Source organism: Triticum urartu, chromosome 7A (genome assembly GCF_056163025.1).
Source record: "Triticum urartu cultivar PI428250 chromosome 7A, HENAU_Tu73, whole genome shotgun sequence".
NCBI classification, from domain to species: domain Eukaryota; kingdom Viridiplantae; phylum Streptophyta; class Magnoliopsida; order Poales; family Poaceae; genus Triticum; species Triticum urartu.
Genome location: NC_141879.1, coordinates 497,734,544 through 497,745,538, shown reverse-complemented (window position 1 = coordinate 497,745,538; position 10,995 = coordinate 497,734,544). Strand labels below are relative to the sequence as shown.

Below are 10,995 nucleotides of genomic sequence, written 5' to 3'. Positions count from 1 at the left end.
TGATGATTTGTCATTTTCGTTGCATTTTGTGTGTGCATCCTATGAGCATGATGTCTACATGTTTTATGAGCTCCATCATGCCATATTTATAGAGGTGCAAGGCTTGTATTTTTGTGATCTATGTGGTGACTAGAACAAGCATGCAAAGTAGGCTTCATAATGTTGTTGTTTTCAGACACTTAGAGATTTTGCCAAGTCCTTTTCCTGTTACATTTTTATGCCATGTAAACTTGTTGCTACCATGAGATCCATGCATATTTTGAGGTAGTTCAGTAAGAATGTTTTGAAGATGTGGTATTGCTCGATCCATTAATGCATCTGATTGTATTTATGGAGTGCTCTAACATGTCATTTCCTTGCTCTACTTTTGCTAAATATTGTTCCTAGCAGGTTGTTAACATGAGATTAAATATTGCCATGTGTGTTGCTAGTGATACATGTACCCTATGAACTTGATCTTTCCATGCTTAGCTTCTTGAATATGTCTAATTCATGTTGGTTTCCTTTTCATGCCATGAAATGCCTTGTGATGAGTGAATTGAGCTTGCAAAGTTGCTATCATGAATCTATTCCTGCCATGCTCTGTTTTTTTTCTAATCTGGAACTGATAATATAACTTGTCATGTTTGCATGGGTGCCACATCATTTTCTATGCATCTGTGGTTAAAGTTTAGTAAGGGAGTTTTGTTCTATGCTTTGAGTACTACCATGTCATGCCTTTGTTTGCCATGATATGTTCTTGTAGCATGTTGTTTGCTAGCTCTAAACATTGCTGCCTGATGTTGCTTATGCCATGTTTAGTATTTTCACTAAGTTTGTGAAGCTGATATCATTTGCATCTTTGCCATGCTATTTTGAGCTTGTTCTAGTGTGATCTAGCAGGAGCTCAGTGCTCATGTTTTGTAGAGCTTCATGTGTACTTTACTACCATATGCTTTGTTGCTATGTTGGAGTGTTGTAGCATAGTTTGTTGTTGCATTCTAAGTGCTATGGTGCTGTTAATCGCAGATTTGTGTCATTATTGTTTTGCTTGTCATGTGCAAACCGTGCATCCGTTTCCGGTGATCCTTATATCTATTTCGACCGAAATCACCTCATCTTTCCAGGGCACACTTGGTTTGCCAAGTTGATGCCTTGATCATTTTTTCCTTCCGGAGTACCCATATGCATTGCACATCATATCTTGCATTCCATGCCATGTATTGCATCATGTTGCTTGTGCATTGCACCGTGATTTATTGTTGTTCCATTTCTTGTGTTCTTGCTTTGGGTAGAGTCAGGACACGAGTACGTGAACGAGGAACCTGTTGAGTACGCTAACGAGGAGCAAGCTTTCGACAGCTCAGAGAACTTTGCAGGCAAGATGATCATTACCCTTGATATCACTTATATCTTTGCTTGCTAGTTGTTTGCTCTATCGCTATGTCGCGCTACCTACCACTTGTTTATCATGCCTCCCGTATTGCCATGTCATGCCTCTAACCCACCTTCCTAGCAAACCGCTGTTTGGCTAAGTTACCGCTTTTGCTCAGCCCCTATTATAGCGTTGCTAGTTGCAGGTGCAGAGCAGGTTGTTCCATGTTGGAACATGGATACGTTGGGATATCACAATATCTATTATTTTAATTAATGCATCTATATACTTGGCAAAGGGTGGAAGGCTTGGCCTTTTTCTCGGTGTTTTGTTCCACTCTTACCGCCTTAGTTTCCGTCATACTGGTGTTATGTTCCTTGATTTTGCGTTCCTTACGCGATTGGGGTTATGGGACCCCCCTTGACAGATCGCTTTGAATAAAACTCCTCCAGCAAGGCCCAACCTTGGTTTTACATTTGCCTAACAACCTATAACTTTTCCCTTGGGTTCTGCAGACCCAAGGGTCATCTTTATTTTAACCCCCCCTCGGGCCAGTGCTCCTCTGAGTGTTGGTCCGAACCGGGCAGCCTGCGGGGCCACCTGGGGAAACTTGAGGGTTGGTTTTACTCGTAGCTTGACCTATCCGGTGTGCCCTGAGAACGAGACATGTGCAGCTCCTATCAGGATTTGTCGGCACATTCGATGGTCTTGTGGTCTTGTTTTACCATTGTCGAAATGTCTTGTAACCGGGATTCCGAGACTGATCGGGTCTTTCTGGGAGAAGGAATATCCTTCATTGATCGTGAGAGCTTGTGATGGGCTAAGTTGGGACACCCGTGCATGGTATAAACTTTCGAGAGCCGTGCCCGCGATTATGTGGCAGATGGGAATTTATTAATATCCGGTTGTAGAGAACTTGACACTTGACTTAATTGAAATGAATCAACCGCGTGTGTAGCCGTGATGGTCTCTTTTCGGCGGAGTCCGGGAAGTGAACACGGTTTGAGTTATGTTTGAACATAAGTAGCTTCAGGATCACTTTTTGATCACTTCTAGCATTTCGACCATTGCGTAGCTTCTCATCTTACTCTTATTTGCGTATGTTAGCCACCATATTTGCTTAGCGCTTGCTGCAACTCCACATCATTACCATATCCTACCCATAAGCTTAAATAGTCTTGATCTCGCGGGTGTGAGATTGCTGAGTCCTCGTGACTCACAGATACTTCCAAAACAGTTGCAGTTGACGATGATACCAGTGCAGGTGATGCTACCGAACTCAAGTGGGAGTTCGACGAGGAACTTGGTCATTACTACGTGTCATTTCCTGATGATCAGTAGTGGCGCCTAGTTGGGACGATCGGGGATCTAGCAGTTGGGTTTATCTTCCTTTTCATTTGGTTGTCCTAGTCAGACTATGAGTGTATTCTTATGATGTATGACTTATTTGAATATTGTGTGACGTGGCCAGTGTAAGCCAACTCTATTTACCCCTTTCATGTTCATTACATGGGATGTTGTGAAGATGACCCTTCTTGCGACAAAACCACCATGAGGTTATGCCTCTAAGCCGTGCCTCGACACGTGGGAGCTATAGTCGCATCATGGGCATTACAATCTTATAATGCTACCGCCGTACTAAGCAAAATAAGATGCATAAAGGATAAATATCACATGCAATCAATATAAGTGATATGATATGGCCATCATCATCTTGTGCCTTTGATCTCCATCTCCAAAGCACCGTCATGATCACCATCGTCACCGGCTTGACACCTTGATCTCCATCGTAGCATCGTTGTCGTCTCGCCAACTATTGCTTCCACGACTATCGCTACCGCTTAGTGATAAAGTAAAGCAATTACACGACGATTGCATTTCATACAATAAAGCGACAACCATATGGCTCCTGCCAGTTGCCGATAACTATGTTACAAAACATGATCATCTCATACAACAATTTATATAATCACGTCTTGACCATATCACATCACAACATGCCCTGCAAAAACAAGTTAGACGTCCTCTACTTTGTTGTTGCAAGTTTTACGTGGCTGCTACGGGCTTAGCAAGAACCGTTCTTACCTACGCATCAAAAACCACAACGATTTTTCATCAAGTGTGTTGTTTTAACCTTCAACAAGGACCGGACATAGTCACACTCGATTCAACTAAAGCTGGAGAAACAGACACCCACCAGCCACCTATGTGCGAAGCACGTTGGTAGAACCAGTCTCATGAACGCGGTCATGTAATGTCAGTCTGGGCCGCTTCATCCAACAATACCGCCGAATCAAAGTATGACATATTGGTAAGCAGTATGACTATTATCGCCCACAACTCTTTGTGTTCTACTCGTGCATATAACATCTACGCATAGACCTGGCTCGGATGCCACTATTGGCGAACGCAGTATTTCAAAAAATTTCCTACGGACACGCAAGATCTATCTAGGAGATGCATATCAACGAGAGGGGAGAGTGTGTCTACGTTCCCTCGTAGACCGAAAGCGGAAGCGTTGAGTAACGCGGTTGATGTAGTCAAACGTCTTCATGATCCAACCGATCAAGTAACGAACGCACGACACCTCCGCGATCTGCACATGTTCAGCTCGGTGACGTCCCTCAAACTCTAGATCCAACTGAGGCCGAGGGAGAGTTTCATCAGCACAACGGCGTGCTGACGGTGATGATGAAGTTACCGATGCAGGGGTTTGCCTAAGCACTACGACAATATGACCGAGGTGTGTTTCTGTGGAGGGGGCACCGCACACGGCTCAGAGAAACTTTGGTGTGCCTTTGGGGTGCCCCCTCCCACGTATATAAAGGGGGGAGGGAGGAGGAGGCCAGCCAAGGGGAGGAGACGCGCCATGGGGGGGCAATCCTACTCCAAGTAGGATCCGACCCCCCCTTTTCCTATTCCAATAAGGAGAAGGGGGAAGGTGAGGGAGGAGAGAAGGAAAGGGGTCCGCCCCCCTAGTCCAATTCGGTTTGGGCTGGGGGGCTGCCTTGGCCTGCCTCCTCTCTTCCACCAATAGGCCCATGAGGCCCAATAACCCCCCGGGGGTTCCAGTGACCCTCCCCCCGGTACTCCGAAAAATACCCGATACAGCTCGAAACTGTTCCGGTGTCCGAATATAGTCTTCCAATATATCAATCTTTATGTCTCGACCATTTCGGGACTCCTCATCATGTCCGTGATCTCATTCGGGACTCTGAACTACCTTCGGTACATCAAAACACATAAACTCATAATACCGATCGTCATCGAACGTTAAGCGTGTGGACCCTATGGGTTCGAGAACTATGTAGACATGACCGAGACACATCTCCGATCAATAACCAATAGCGGAACCTGGATGCTCATATTGGTTCCTACATATTCTACGAAGATCTTTATCGGTCAAACCGCATAACAACATACGTTATTCCCTTTGTCATCGGTATGTTACTTGCCCGAGATTCGATCGTCGGTATCATCATACCTAGTTCAATCTCGTTACCGGCAAGTCTCTTTACTCGTTCTGTAATGCATCATCCCGCAACTAACTCATTAGTCACATTGCTTGCCAGGCTTATAGTGATGAGCGTTACCGAGTGGGCCCAGAGATACCTCTCCGACAATCGGAGTGACAAATCCTAATCTCGATCTATGCCAACTCAACAAACACCATCGGAGACACCTGTAGAGCATCTTATAATCACCTAGTTATGTTGTGACGTTTGATAGCACACAAGGTGTTCCTCCGGTATTCGGGAGTTGCATAATCTCATAGTCATAGGAACATGTATAAGTCATGAACAAAGCAATAGCAATAAAGTAAATGATCATAGTGCTAAGCTAACGGATGGGTCTAGTCCATCACATCATTCTCTAATGATGTGATCCCGTTCATCAAATGACAACACATGTCTATGGCTAGGAAACTTAACCATCTTTGTTTAACGAGCTAGTCAAGTAGAGGCATGCTAGGGACACTCTATTTGTCTATGTATTCACACATGTACTAAGTTTCCAGTTAATACAATTCAAGAATGAATGATAAACATTTATCATGGTATAAGGAAATATAAATAACAACTTTATTATTGCCTCTAGGGCATATTTCCTTCACTCGTCTGGAGGCCTTTTTCGGTTATTTGCCAAAGGGGGAATCGATCACGGAGGCCTTCTTCATCAACCTTATTGCCTCCATGATGATGTGGGAGTAGCTCCCCTCATGACCTAAGGGTGCATAGCAGTAGTTAGATCTCTCCCTCCCTCTCTCTCTCTCTCTGATCTTCAATAAATGTTCTCTCTGGAGATCGATTCGATATCATCTTTTGCGGTGTGTTTGTTGGGATCCGATGAGTTGTGGGGTTTATGATCAGATTGTTCATTGAAAGTAATTGAGTTATTTTTGAACTTTGTTATGTGTGATTGTTATAGCTTTGTATTTCTCTCTGATCTAATCGTTTAGTTTGGCCAACTAGATTGATTTATCTTCAGCGGGAGAGGTGCTTTGTGATAGGTTCGATCTTGTGGTGTCCTCATCTATGACAGGAGGAGTAGTGAGGCACGTATTTGTATTGTTACTACTAAGGGTAAAACGGCGGGGTTTGATCATATTGGTTGTTCTTATTCCCTCTACATTATGTCATCATATTTCATGCACTGATTTGTTTGTCATGAACTTAATACGTAGAGAGACAAGCATAGAAGCGCTCTCAAAGTGGAGTCATAGTAGTAGATGCAAAATCGTTTCGGTCTACTTGTCATGGAGGTAATGCCTATGTACTGATCATGCCATGAATAACATCATAACTATGCACTTTTTTATAAATATTATCATAGCTCTGTAGTGTCCCTTGTCCCCAAGGAGTCGCATGACCCGGCTTGAACTTTAGGGTTTGTTTGTTATCCAATAATGAAAGAGTGTGTTGCAAGATTGCAGACAAATCCTATATATAACTAAGTAGTTGATCCCTCCTAACATATTTATCTAACCATGCAACTAAATCACCTCAACAGGTAATCATGTATAAAAAGCCCACCTCAACATGTAATCATGTATGAAAAGCCCACCTCAACATGCAAACATGCATGAAAAAGACTTAGATGTCTTAATTATATTATTATGATCCTTATATTCAATAAACATGTTGTAATTAAATAATAATCATATGTATTTTCAGTTTAACCTTTTATATTATTAATCCAAATATTCATGTTCATGTAACATAACTCATTAAAATTATCACAAACAATTCCCGCGGCAACACGCCGTGTTTCACTAGTAAAAAATAGCATTGTACACTGCAAGAAAAATTAAATAAAAAAGATGAACTGAAAATCACATTGATTTCATTTTTTGAGCGATAATGACATGGATTTCTAGTACTTGACACTCCTGCATATCAACATATCATACCATATTTAATCCTACAAACCGAAAACACATGAATTTGTATCCTATGCCTTTTTGCTTAAGGAATTCCTTACCTTTGTTGTGAATTCAATTCCATAGTGATTTTTGTTTCCCTTGAAGAGTTTGTTAGATTTGAATGATCGAAACTTCATTTGGAGTACTAGAAAATTTCCACTTAGCCCAACTCCCTGAAAAATGTTTGCAATGCAAAGAAAGTGGGAAAGTAGCATTCTGCAGTAAATCTAAAGCCAGCCCCTTGATTCAGAATTTCCGAGACGCCTTCATAGAATTGCATCTTTTTAATAAATCTTAAGCTCCCATCATATGAAATTCCTACAGCAATTTTTCGCCCCAATAAGGGATTCAAGTCCTGTTGCAGGGGATTCAACAGCCATTGCCTTGCTAAAAAAATAAAAGAACAAGAAAGAACATGGTAAGCCAGCTCTATAGAAGTAGAGCGGAGCCCAGGGGGAGGGATGATGACGGGGATAAACAAAAACACGGTGTATATAATCAGCATGCTAGTTACAACACCAGCCGGCACCTAGAGATACGAGAGGGAGAGGGAGGGGGAGGGGGGGAAGAAAAGCAGCAACTTCTACAAAAGCAAAGCAACAATCCAGGCACGCACGCAGCTAGAGGGAGGGAGGGAGGGGGGCGAGAGATCGGCGCGTGCGGCAACTGAATCCTTCCATATCATTCCTTTCCACTGATCCTCGAGAGCTCCACGGGATGGCATCATGGCAGTGCAAAAAGGAGCGAGCACCAACTCCCCCGTCTTATCTGCCTCCATCATTGGCTCGACCTGCATTGCCATGTGAGGTCGCTATCCCTCCCTAGCTTCTTGATCCGCGCACCCCGAGCTTCTTCACCTCCACCTTGAGCGACTTGAGGTACCTGACGGCCTCATCCAGGACGGCGGGCGTGTCCATCCGGTCGCCGCCGGGGATGATCCCCTTGAGCGTCTTCATCATCTTCTTCATCCGTTCCTTCTTCCTCTCGCCGCCTCCGCCGGCGCCGGTGGCGTTGCCAGTCGGGCTGACGCTCACCACGTACCCGGAGGAGCAGGTGGAGTCCGGCGAGCCCCCTCCGCGGCACGCGGGCGTGCGACCCGTGCTCAGCACGTCGTCCTCCTCGTCGCCGTCCCCGGAGCTCATCAGCGCGTCGATCTCGTCGGTGTCCTCCTTCTGCCGGATTGAGCACTCGCCGCCGTCCTGGTCGCCGCCGTAGTAGGTGCTCTTGCCGACGTAGTTCTGATCGTAGCCGCCGTTGTTGCAGTGCTGCTGGTCGTAGCCCCCGGAGGAGCCGAAGTTGTTGGCCAGCGACGGGTGGTACATCACCCTGCTCCGGTCATAGGTCTGATCAAAGATGACGTAGTTCTTGGGGCAGGTATCCGACGGCTGGAACTCGAGCCCGGTGAGCGGAGCCGGGAAGTCGTGCTGCCTCCGACCGGCGAGCGGGTCCTCATAGGCAGGCGGCGCCGCCGCGGGGTACCGGTCGTTGGTGTAGTACGCTCCTCCGGCTCCGTTGCCGTACCCGGCCATGTCATAGCCGGCGCCGTAGCCACCGCCATAGCCGTACCCGTAGCCGGCGCCGTAGCCACCGTACCCGTAGCCTGGATCTCCCTGCATCACTTCGCTCGTTGCTGCTAGCTGCTCAACTCCTAGAGAGAGATGTGTTTGTGGATGGATGGGTTTGGTGGAGAATTCAAGGAAAACGAATAAGAAGAAGAATTCAAGGGTGTTTGTGGTTAACTGGAGCTGGACTGACTTTCTCTGGTTCAAATTCAAAATTGATTCGGTTAGTGTGTGAGTTTGAGGCTGTTTTGGAGGGAATGTCTGGTTGATGTGTGGGATTTTGTGGCCGAATCTACGTCACAGGCTTGAGCAGCTGGCGGAAGTATTCGGCCTGCAAGCAGTAGGCAGTGGCAAGATACGTTAGTGAACGATCACGAGCATACAATCAAACAGAAGTTAACAGAAATGGAAGTGCAATGTATGATTATGACTTATGAACACATCATCTAATGACACGTCTACTTGTTTTGAAGCATGGCAAGATTTCCCAGCGTGAGAACAGAGCAAAATGAGAACAGAGCATGGCAGCGACTAGTCTCTGAGACTGAAAATGAATGCATACATGCACGAACAGAGCACGAGCACACTGGTAGTAGCATGTAGTAGCACTTGTCAAAAGGAAAAGGTACTACGCTGCAATTAATGATGATTAAGGGTGGACAAAGCGTACTGTGGTACCAAACCATAGGACACAAGCTAGTCGTCCCGCTCGATTCTCCAAGGGAAATGCTCTAATAATAGCAATGTGGGCACGCGTCTAATCCTATGTGCCGATACTTGCACCTTGTTACTGAATAAATCTGAACTGTCGCCACTGTTTCAGTATGCAGCTACCGTACTAGAAGCAGAGGAACTACAGAGTGTGTGCTGTTCTTTTCTCCATACGATCCGACAAATGGAACTACAGAGTGTACTGTCATGCGAAACTACGATTCACTGACGCGGCAAAGTGCATTATGAATCAGACGAACTGTTTAAATTTCATTCATGTACCTTAGGATGTACTGCTGCTAATTGTTAATTTGAAGTTACTAGTACTACCCAGTATTTTAACTAGAAGTATATTTACGCTGGCAACCGAAGAAGCGCTCGAACATGCTCCCCTGTCTGAGGCAAAGAATACATACATGAACCAAAGCAGCGCTGGGCTGTACTACTGCTCCCATCTTTTGTCGACCAACGAAAAAACGCAGAACGAAAAGACACTGCTACTCCTACTTGAAAACGCCATGTCTTTTTCTTTTGACCACTAACAAACCACTTTGTTGTCAACACGGGCGTGGACGTCGAGTTCCGTCAAAATGTGGGCCCGATCGCAAGCTTTCCTGTCTGCATGCACAACGGCATTCAGGCCGGCATTTCCTTTCCTTTCCTATCTCAACACTAACGGAGGGACAGCACCAATGAGAAAGTTGCTGCTTATCTACAACTATACTAGAAGATGAGATGATGCATCATGATTCATTCCCGCTCCCACTAGCAAGCAGTAGTATCAGACTAGCGATGCTCAAAAGCAACAAGAAGAAATCATCAAGAAGAATCAATCTGAAACTAAACAAGTAGAGTAGCAGAAGAAAGAAGAACATTGTAGTAGTAAGTAGCTTACTAGTTTTTCGGTGCGCGAGGCTCTGTCCTCACCTGGCAGAGTTGCGTCAATCTGTAGTAACACGCGACGGCGCCACTTGTCATAACGATCGCGGCAGCCCCGTTGAACCCAGCTCGCATGTCCTCGTGGAGCGCTGCCGATCGGCGGAGCGGCGGCGATGATCAGAGGGCGACATGGAAGAACACCCACGGCATCCTACTCTGCATCATCAAACGGAAACGGCATCAAGGCACCGCGCAGCAGAGCCAGAGCAGGCGGGAGATGTAATGGCGATGGCTTTGTGGTTACCAGTCAGTCAGCGAGGTGTGTGTGTGTGGTATGGTATGATCTTGGCGAAGAAGAATTGCAGACGGCGAGCGAGCAAGCAGGCCGGTGGAGAGCAGGGAGGAGCAGAGCGGATGGATGGATGGATGGATGGCGCTGGGCGCAGCGCGGGGTTTTATACAAAGGATGAAGGGAGCGTTGGATGCTCGGATTGGTGCGTGCGTGCGTGCGTGGGTTCATGCCCCGCCTTCTCTCTATTGATTCTTTTTGCCCTGCACTCCTTTTGAGTAGATACAGAGAGGAAGGAAGGGGGAGGAGGATGGCGAGCACCGCGGCGCAGCGCAGTGATGGAAACGAATGAATGAATGGGGCGGGGGCGGGGGCGGGGGGAGAGAGGGAACGAAATTAATGAGGTGGCGTGCGCACTCGATGGGTTCGTGCTCGCTGTGGGTGCGCGTGCCGCTTCCCACCGCGCCCGAGCCCCCGAACCGCCCTGCGGCCCACGCCATCGTTTTGCCCGCGCGCACCATGACGCGCGGGCCCCGGGGAGAGGGGCGGCCCACATGCCGGTGACTGTAAGGCCGCTGAGCGGCGGTGCGGAGGGGAGGCGAGGCCCCGGTCAATGGAGGTGGGCATCGTGGCAGGGCAATCCACCCATTCCAACCCAGTCCCAAGCACGAAGCAAGCCGAGCCGCACGCACGCGTCCGCGGGAGGGAACCATTGAGTGCATGCACGAACGCCTGGCGCGCCGTCGGATCGGGATCGGGCGGCGGAGGGGCCTGGCGC

General features: G+C 46.8%; 1 protein-coding gene across 3 annotated transcripts; it reads right to left on the bottom strand.

Moving 5' to 3' along the window:
• Positions 1-7,250: 7,250 nt before the first annotated feature.
• Positions 7,251-10,592, bottom strand: LOC125524123 (transcription factor bHLH144). 3 transcript variants are annotated; one of them, XM_048689195.2, is made up of 3 exons: positions 10,233-10,592; positions 9,945-10,144; positions 7,251-8,669 (listed from the first exon to the last, which is right to left on the bottom strand). In XM_048689195.2, the coding sequence occupies exon 3, from the start codon at positions 8,390-8,392 to the stop codon at positions 7,598-7,600; it is 795 nt and encodes a 264-aa protein (XP_048545152.1). In that variant the 5' UTR covers positions 8,393-8,669; positions 9,945-10,144; positions 10,233-10,592; the 3' UTR covers positions 7,251-7,597. The 3 variants fall into 3 exon arrangements, with proteins under 3 accessions (XP_048545152.1, XP_048545153.1, XP_048545154.1); XM_048689196.2 differs by having other exon boundaries at positions 9,977-10,144; XM_048689197.2 differs by having other exon boundaries at positions 9,945-10,139.
• Positions 10,593-10,995: the final 403 nt, after the last annotated feature.

Bases quoted from the DNA above. Each gene is read 5' to 3' on its own strand.
- LOC125524123 (XM_048689195.2), bottom strand. From the start codon at position 8,392: ATGCAGGGAGATCCAGGCTACGGGTACGGTGGCTACGGCGCCGGCTAC.